The 9,953-nt window shown below is 35.9% G+C and overlaps 1 protein-coding gene across 6 annotated transcripts in view; it reads right to left on the bottom strand.

Annotated features, from left to right (window-relative positions):
* Nucleotides 1-9,953, bottom strand: part of CCDC146 (coiled-coil domain containing 146) — a 147,487-nt gene that overhangs the window by 34,887 nt on the left and 102,647 nt on the right. For all 6 annotated transcript variants that reach the window (XM_023533639.1, XM_023533641.1, XM_023533642.1 and 3 more), the window contains 4 exons: nt 8,999-9,175; nt 7,291-7,364; nt 6,074-6,301; nt 5,239-5,425 (listed from right to left, as the gene is read on the bottom strand). In XM_023533639.1, coding sequence (XP_023389407.1) covers nt 5,239-5,425; nt 6,074-6,301; nt 7,291-7,364; nt 8,999-9,175 — 666 coding nt within the window. The remainder of the gene's footprint in view (nt 1-5,238; nt 5,426-6,073; nt 6,302-7,290; nt 7,365-8,998; nt 9,176-9,953) is intronic.

Genomic DNA, 9,953 nt, shown 5'->3' with positions numbered 1-9,953 from the left:
AAACTAGAAAAGGAAGAACAAATGAGGCCTAAAGTCAGCAGAAGGAAAGAAATCATCAAAATGACAGCAGAAATAAATGAAATTGAAAACAACAACAACAACAATAAAAAACAATAGAAAAAATAAATACAACAAGAAGCTGGTTTTTTGAGACGGTTAATAAAATTGACAAACCCCTTGCTAGACTCCCTAAAGAAAAAAGAGAAAGAACACAAATAAATAAAATCAGAAATGAAGGAGGTGAAATTACGACTGATATAGCAGATATACAAAGGATCATGCAAGAATACTACGAAAAAGTATATAACACCAAATTTATTAACCTAGAAGAAATGGACCAGCACTTAGAAAAATAACAATCAAGATCTGGAAAATCTAAATAGACTGATCAGCAGTATGGAAACTGAAACAATCATCAAAAACCCACCAAAAAGTAAAAGTCTAGGATCAGATGGCTTCACCAGTGAATTCTACCAGACATTCAAAGAAGATTTTATACCTATTCTCCTCAAACTCTTCCAAAAAATCAGAGAAAGCAATACTTCCCAACTCATTTTAGGAGGCCAGTATTACTCTGATACCAAAACCAGGTAAGGATAACACACACAAAAAGAAAACTACAGACCAATAGCTCTCATGATCACAGAAGCAAAAATGCTCCATAAGATACTAGCGAACTGAATACAGCCCAACATATTAAAAAGGTTATACACCACGATCAAGTTGGCTGCATCTCAGGGGCACAGGAATAGTTCAACATACGCAAATCGATTAATGTGATACACCACATAAAAAAATTCAAAAATAAGAATCATATGATCATATCAATCGATGCAGAAAAAGCCTTCCACAAGATACAGCATCCATTTATGATCCAAATACTTAACAAAATCAGTATAGAAGGAAAGTATCTTAACCTAATAAAGGCCATCTATTACAAATCCTCAGCCAACGTTATACTTAATGGCGAAAAACTAAAAACCTTCCCCATAAGATCAGGAACAAGGCAAAGCTGTCCACTATTGCCACTGTAATTCAATATAACATTGGATGTCCTAGCAAGTGCAATTAGACAAAAGGAAAATATAAAAGGCATCCAAATAGGAAACACTACTAGAAACAATAAACAAATACAGTAAAGTCTCTGGATACAAAATCAATGTTCAAAAATCCATAGTGTTCCTATACTTTAATAATGAAGCGTCAGAAAAAGAAGTGGAAAAAATAATTCCTTTTGCAATTGCAACAAAAAGAATAAAATACCTCGGAATAAATTTAACGAAACATTTGAAGGACCTATATAATGAAAACTACAAGACCCTATTAAAAGAAATCAAAGAAGATACAAGGAAATGAAAAGATATTCCATGTTCTTGGATTGGAAGAATCGACACAGTTAAAATGACCATATTACCTAAAGCATTATACAGATTTAATGCAATCCCCATCAAAATCTCATCAGCATTTTTTAAAGAAATAGAACAAAAAATCATCAGGTTTGTATGGAAGCACAAAAGACCCCGAATTGACAAAGCCATCCTGAGAAAAAGAACGAGGCTGTAGGCATTATGCTGCCTGACTTCAAATTATACTACAAAGCAACAGTAATCAAAACAGCCTGGTATTGGCAGCAAAACAGACACACGGACCAGTGGAACAGAATCGAGAATCCAGAAGTAAACCCATATTTATATGGGCAAATAATTTTTAACAAAGAAGCCAAAAACATACAGTGGAGAAAGGAAAGCCTCTTCAATAAATGGTGCTGGGAAAATTGGAAGGCCACCTGCAAAAGAATGAAACTAGACTGTTGTCTATCACCACACACCAAAATTAACTCAAAATGGATTAAGGACCTGAATATAAGACCTGAAACAATAAATTGCATAGAAGAAAACATAGGGACTAAACTCAGACCTTGGACTTAAAGAGGGTTTTATGAATTTGACCTCAAAAGGGAAATAAAAGGGAAATAAAAGCGAAAATAAATGAATGGGGCTACATCAAACTGAAAAGCTTCTGCTCAGCAAAAGAAATCGTCAACAAGGTAAAGAGACAATCATCCGAATTGAAAAATGTATTTGCAAGTAATGCCCCCAATAAGATTCTATTATCCAAAATATACAACTCAATAAAAACAACAAAACAAATGATCCAATCAAAAAATGGGCAGAGGACCTGAACAGACACTTCTCCCTAGAGGACATACAAATGGCAAACAAATGAAAGGATGCTCAACATTTCTAGCTATTAGGGAAATGCAAATCAAAACCACAATGAGATACCATCTCACACCTATTAGAATAGCTTTAATCAACAGAACAAGTAATAACAAATTTGGAGAGGATGTGGAGAAAAAGGAACCCTCATACCCTGCTGGTGGGACTTAAAATTGGTACAGCCACTGGAAAACGGTATAGAGATTCCTCAAAAAACTAAGAATTGATCTACCATATGATCCAGCAATTCCTCTACTGGGTTTTTACCCCAAAGACTTGAAAACCCATATCCAAAAAGATATTTGCACACAGATGTTTGTAGCAGCATTATTCACAGTGGCCAGGATATGAAAGCAACTGAAGTGTCCTACGATAGATGATTGGATAAAGAAGCTGTGGTACATATATACAATGGACTATTACTCAGTCGTAAGAAGAGATGAAATACTGCCATTTCCGACAACATAGATGGACCTCAAGATAATCATGCTAAATGAAATAAGCAAGACAGAAAAAGTTGAAAATCACATGATATCACTTATATGTGGAATATAAACCTAAAAGCAACAAATGAACAGGACAAACAAACAGAGCCTCATGGACATGGACAATGGACTAGTGGTTACCAGAGGGTATGAGGTGGAGGAGGAGCGGGAAGGTAGACAGGGTAAAGGGGGTCAAATATAGGGAGGTAGAGGGAGGGTGAAGTGGGTAAAGGGGATCAAATATATGGTAGCTGAAGGAAACTGGATTTTGGGTGGTAAACAGAACAGAATATATAGATGTCAAATTATTATGTTCACCTGAAAATTACATAATTGTATTAACCAATGGTACCCTAATAAACTTAATTAAAAAAAGTTTTCAAAGGTTCTAGCATTGCCTGGGAAGTAGTAAAAGAATTAATTTATACTAGGCTCCAATCAGTCAAGGGTGAATATTGTAATCTCTAGGGTAACCACTGAAAGAATGGACAGAGAATGTAAAACTGACACATGAAAAATGAGGAAAACAGAACACTATAAAATGGAAATAGAGAAATTCACCTTTTAGACTAATTCAAATGAAGGAAAAACAGGAGAGAAAATGGAACATAATACGAAATGGGAGAAAAGAAAGCAATAGTAATATGGTGTACATAAGCCCAAGAGTTTACACAATTACATTAAATGTTTTTGGAGTAAATACAAGAATTAAAAGACAGAAAATTTCAAACCAGATATTAAAAAGTACATGCTGTATATGAAAGACATACTTAAACAAATGTATAGAAAGAACGAAAGCAAATGGATTGTAAAGGAAACACCAGGAAAAATCTAATCACAAAAAGCTAGTGTAACAAATATTGTACTAATATCAGACTAAGTAAAGTTTTAAGGCAAAAAAAAATTAGAATTAAAGAGATTTCACAGTTATAAAAAAAATCAATCTACCTGCTGGAACTGTAATAAAAATATTAGAAGTATATGAGAAATGTTTGTTTTGCAAAAGTGTAAAAAGCACATTCTCCTTATTGAGATAGAAAAAAGTCCATGAGTGCCATTTGACAGCACAGCCAAGACCTGATCATTCTTTACATTCATAACCCTAACCAGTTATCTTCACACTTTTCTAAAGGTTGCTCTTTCAGTCAGGATGAGCTAGGTTATGCTATAGAAATAAACAACCCCCAACTATCATGACTCTTCCAAGATAGTTTATACCTTGCTCTGACAAAGCCTGTGGCCAGTCAAGATGATTCTCTAAGACCACCATTGGCTCAGAATTCCTGGCTGATTCCATTTTGCAGCATTTTCATTTTATCATGTACTTTCACAATTGCCACAGAAGGGGAAAAAGAGCTAGAGGGTGTCATACTGGCAATTACATGCTCCAGGATAAAAGTGACACATGTCACTTCTGCACACAATTCATTGGCCAGAACTAATTTACTCTGCTCAACTGAAAATGGTGCAAAGAAGTATAAATTTTCCAGGTGCCCAGAAGGAGAAGAGAACTAGGCATAGATTAGGACCGGAAGTATCTACCACAGTTGGAAACTTCTGCTTAAATTTCTGAGGTCATGAATCTCCATAAGGTCATGGAGCATGATAATCCTAAAAAGTATGGTTTCTATATGTCCAGCTGCTTCATTTCAGAGATTGATCTCTTCACCATAGGAAGCACTGGCCAAGGTCCAGCACAAGGATGCAGCCTCTCAAGCATCCACTGCCTTTCAGCAGAGCTTAGCTCAGAGAGTGCCACCTGAGAGAGGAGAGAATCAGAGACAACAGGACCAAAACCCTTCACTTGGGAGCACAGAGGCAGAAAGAAAGTAATAGCCATCTTGAACATTCTCTGACCAGAGTATGCCTCTGATGCTACAAAGAATCAGCCAGGTAGCCTGAAGCTTTGGTTCCAACTGCCATACTTAAACAAATGTATAGAAAGAACGAAAGCAAATGGATTGTAAAGGAAACACCAGGAAAAATCTAATCACAAAAAGCTAGTGTAACAAATATTGTACTAATATCAGACTAAGTAAAGTTTTAAGGCAAAAAAATTAGAATTAAAGAGATTTCACAGTTATAAAAAAATCAATCTACCTGCTGGAGGTGCAGGCCGACTGACCATTTGTATTGACATGATTTGACCTAGTCCATGACTGTTAAAATCTACGACGACGACATTCTGGATCAATTTCAACTGGTAAAGATAGTGGTTCACTTGGTCCTACCCTGTAGTGACCCCATTAACTCTTTCAAAACTGGATGGCCCAACTGCTTCCCCTGGCCAGGCTGATGCCAGATCCAAACAAGACCTTTTTCTAATCTTGGGATAGCAAATAGAGATTGAAAAACATTATAGGATTATAGACTCTATCATTGGTTTGTTGTATTTTAAAATTACCCTTTTTTCTGTTTTTTTTTTCTTTTTCTTTTCCTTTTCTTTATTGATAGCAAAAACAACTTAAATTTATTTATTTTTTCAAAAAGACAGCACTGAGCTTAAAAATCATATAGTGGTGTACAGCACCCACCTCTAATAGAAGCCTTTGATGTAGGGCTTGTGTTTGAGTGAGTGCATCCCAGGACACTTTCAAGAGCAGCTCCATCTTCTTTAAATTTCGAAAATCTCGTTCTTTCTCTCTTTGTTTACGAGAAAGTTCATCGTGGTAGTTCTGCTTGTCGATGAGAGAGTTTCGTAAATTGAGATCCAAGATCCCTCTGTTTCAGGTAAAGAGAAAAGAAAATGAAAGTGATTAGTCATCAGCTGTCCTTCATGTTTGTTAAGATAGTGAGCCTGACATATATGTACAGAACTATTCCCATGTTAGAATCAAATTATGAGTAATGCCAAAAGAAACTTTTTTTTCAAGGTGGTATAATTTAAAGCCACAGTCATAAAAACTCCAGATGGAATAGCAGCCTGGCAGAGGCAGTCTCCCAATTTCTCTGGAGTTTTACTTAAAATTAGGAAGTAACGCTCTCTCAGGGACATTACCAAATTGCTCCCATTAGGAAAATGTCATAATTATCTCAGAAATACCAATCATTTGTAGAAAAAAATCCCTCAATTATAGCACACTCCAGTGATACAAATTCCCAGAGGCACACTTCAGAAAATTACAAAATACAACAGATTGTGTCCTTAAGATTTGGTCAAAGGAAATTGAGGAAAAAGGTGAGTCAAGGATGGGAAAAAACACTTCTCAATGCTTTATTTAATAATGTTTTATTAATAATAAAATTGATTAAAATTCTGTAAAATATTTATTGAAAAAATTCTATGAAAACCTAAATCTGAGATTATGTTTTGAATCCTCAAATAAAAGTTGAAGAAAAATTTAGATGATAGATACATGCATAACTAACCTTTCAGTTAGTGAAGTTGCTTCATTCTCTCTGGTTAATTCCAATAGCTTAACCAATTGGTTATATTCTCGTTCTTTTACTTCAAGTAAGGCTCGTTTGCCTTCAACTTCCTTTATTACATCCTCCTTCTCTTCCATTATAGCATTAATTTTGGTTTCAACTTTCTTTAGTGAGTCATTTAGTTCTTTGAGTTCATATTCCAAGACAATTTTTTTCTTTTCCATTTCTCTGTAGGAGATACATACATACATACATGCATGCATGCATGCATGCATACACACACACACGCACACGCACACAGATACAAACTTACATATGTGTACAGACACATGTTTGCCTTATTTTGAGCCCATGAAGTCTTTACCTATTTTTACTTCCTGACCAAGCAACAGAAGAGCTAGTCATAAATTCAGTGATCTGGGGAGTGGGGTGAAGACCACAGATGAGTGAGACTTAGAGGCTATCTCCACTGAGTGCCACTGAAGGCAGGGACTTGTCTAGCCTACCCACTTACTCCCTGGATCCCCATGGCTACTATCTCCTGGGATTCCACCCTTACCCTCACCAGCCTTCCTGAACTGACTTGAATTTCTCAACTTCGGTGCTTCTGGGCTTGGCTTTTAGGATCATTAATAGTGTCTGCTTCTTTTTTCCCTCTTCTTTTAGGATCGGTCACCAGAGCAATAATATTATTTCTCCGGAATTTTTGTATCTTCACTTGTCTTTATCTTTTTTGGTTCCTATAAGCCTTGAGAATTTCCTCAGTGACTTCTGCCTCCAAATCTCTGAATGTTTGGGACGTTACACATATGAATAAGTGGCAAAGAATTCCTATCATTTGGGCTTTTGGCTTTTGGCTGGCTGATGATATACACTTCTAGACCAAGAAATTCTACACACTACAAATAATTTATCCTTTGCACAGCTCTGTTAAAGTCAATTAGGGTTCTCCATAAAAATGTGATTTATAAACTAGAAAGAGAATATTGTCCCCAATTTAAGACATAAATGAGTGTTATGAATGATACTAATGTGCTGTACTACTTTCTTTTAATGAACTTGATATGCACAACCTAGACAGGAACAAATGCAGAAATTTCTAAAATTATAATAGTAATTTGATCTGTTCAGTGCTTAACATTCTCGTTTTAGTGTGCACACATAACTTGGGAGAGAATGGGCTGAGAGGAATTAAAAATAAAAATATTAAATCATACACTTTTTTACGTGTTGTTTTTTCTATCTCTTTTCCAATTTGTACAGGGATGGCTTGATGGTGGACCACTTCATCCTAGTAAAGAAATGGAACTATGTTAAATTATGTAATCTTGGACCAGCAGCAGTTAAGATAAGCAAATTAAATAGGAGAAAGGAACTACAATATGTAGAACTCTTATTCTGTACTATGCCAGGTGCTTTAATTATTTCATTTAATACTCACAATGACCTTACATGATAGTTATGGTTGTTACCATTTTAAAAAGGAGGTAACTGAATCTAACCAATAGTGTTGGTGCTCTCCCTAGATATCCTTTACTGGGTATACCTATCCATCAGAGATTGCAGGAACTGGCTACTAACAGTTCATGCTTGTTCTCCATAGGATTGCCACTGACTGAGCAGAGCTGCCTTGTGGGCGAATCGGGGGGTAGAGGGAAGTGGGGAGCAGGCTATAAAATGACTAACCAATTTGATAAAACAGCTCATCCCCTCTGCCTCTAAGTGAAACCACCTCTGTGGTGCTATTCATGGTCTAGAGTTCCCTGTGGGATCAGGTTGAGACTAGAGCTCTCTTAAAACCATACCTTGGCCCAGCTTCTTCCCCAACTCTATTTTGCTTCCTTCGCTCCCCTATCAGAATCTCCTCAGAGCCTTTCCTTTATGAATACTTTATTAAGCTCTGCTTCTAGGAAACTTTGACTAAGACTAAGTTTCAGAGAAGTTAAATAATTTTTCCAGTCATATATCTAGTAAGTGTCAAGGCCAAGATCAGAAGGTAACTTCGTCTAACACCACTTTCCACTATGCTCTGTGGGTTCATGGAAAGTTCAGTTTTAGCCTCAAAAATGTACATAGAGAGGGTTATAGAAAAGCCCCTTCCTGCCTGAGGATCACAGTGGACTTTGGAGCCTGGGGTAACACATGCATGGAAGTCGAACATATCAGTCCTGGGGCAGATCCAAGTTTTGTGAGGCTGAAACTTGTACAATTTGGGGGGATGCTCTCTTTAAGAAAAAGAGTGAAAAATTACAAATGCTGAATTAGGTACGGGCCTTGGAAGAAGTTCATGCAACTGAGGGTTCCTTGTAAATCTCTGCTCAGTTCCTAAGTTCCAAGTAGCAGCTGAGAACATCTTGGCTGATTACTCTAAGACTCTTAAGGAAAAAGAGGTCAAAAGTATCATAATTGTCCTCTAAGCCAATGAGTGCCAGATGTTTTTAAAATAACTCTAGGTTATTTAAATTGTTTTGAGAGTTATTATACATTTTTTAAATAAAATAAATATAAATTATCTACTAAAATGTAAAAATATGGGCCCCTGATCACTTTCATGGTAAGAGGGACGTGGAGTGGAATCAAACAGACAAGGTAAGATAATGAAAATATGCACAAGAAGTTAGAAAATTTGGTTGCTCTTCAAGGAGAGACTGTGTTTGCGATACTCATTTTTAATATTGAAAAATGCTTGGTGAAGTCTAGGGAGGCCTTTCCTTGGCCCAGGGCTCCAAATTACAATGATATTATCGAACACTCTAAAGTCTTTTGTGAATTCCCAGAGTCCAGGTTTAGTTTGATTGGGTCGGTCACAATACTGAACATTTCAGTTTGTGTCATGATACCCCTCTTTGTCAAACATGATACCCATGTATTTTTATGTCCATGCAGGCACAATGTTTGAATATTTATGAACCCTAAGTAGCACACCTTTAGGTTGACCTGATATTCCAACAATTCTTCTAGTTCCTTCTGTTCCTTTATTAATTGCTTTTGCTTAGATGTTAAATCTTCCCGTAAATTTTTGATTTCTATTTTCTTCTGCATTGTTTCCTTACGTAATTCTTCAGTACTTTCTCTCAATATTCTCATCTTCTTCTCCATTTCCTTTAAAAGTCACGAAAATTATCAGATTACAGAAAGTCTGAGCAAGCATCTATCTAAAAATCAAATTAAAAATAATTTTACTCACTATTTTGCTTCTATTTGTTTTGAGCTTCATGAATGTTTTCTTATCAAGTTAAATACAATTTATGATTTCTGACATTTCCAAAAAAGATATGACAATTGTACGGCATGTTAAACATTTTACATTAAATTCAATCTTATTTTTTTTACTAGTGCTCTTTTCTATCCTCTTGTATTTTAAATGCTTCTTTTTTCTGAGTTAATTTTTATTTCATACCAAAAAGTATTAGTGAACATTTCCAGCCTATTTTCTAGTAGCTTTGTGATTTGACAAAATCAAATGCAAATAACTTTTGAATATTTGGTTTATGGTTAACTTGAGTTACACATGAGATTAGGGAGTCTGTATTGGAATACCCAAATACCTTTGCACTCCTTAATCCCCCACTTCTCTCATTTCATGTACACTCTCCCCCAAACACCCTTTACCCCAGGCTCATAACGCACCTCTCTTTCCCATGACTGATTATTCGGGGAGTGTTTGACTTATGGGAGAGAATTCTGCCTTTTATACTCAGAAAGTCTATACATTACTAATTACTCAGTGGACGAATCCATTTAGTCTGTACTGAGCTTTCTGCATACTCCCTCCTCCACTGCTGTTGGGAGAGAGTAAAATTAGTGATCTTATGATCTGGAACTAAAATTGAAAATGCTTTTTTCCATAAAAATCTGTATTGTAAATGGTGGTTAGGTA

Source organism: Pteropus vampyrus, unplaced genomic scaffold (assembly GCF_000151845.1).
Source record: "Pteropus vampyrus isolate Shadow unplaced genomic scaffold, Pvam_2.0 Scaffold107, whole genome shotgun sequence".
Lineage (NCBI taxonomy): Eukaryota > Metazoa > Chordata > Mammalia > Chiroptera > Pteropodidae > Pteropus > Pteropus vampyrus.
This window is presented reverse-complemented; position numbering and strand designations above follow the sequence as displayed.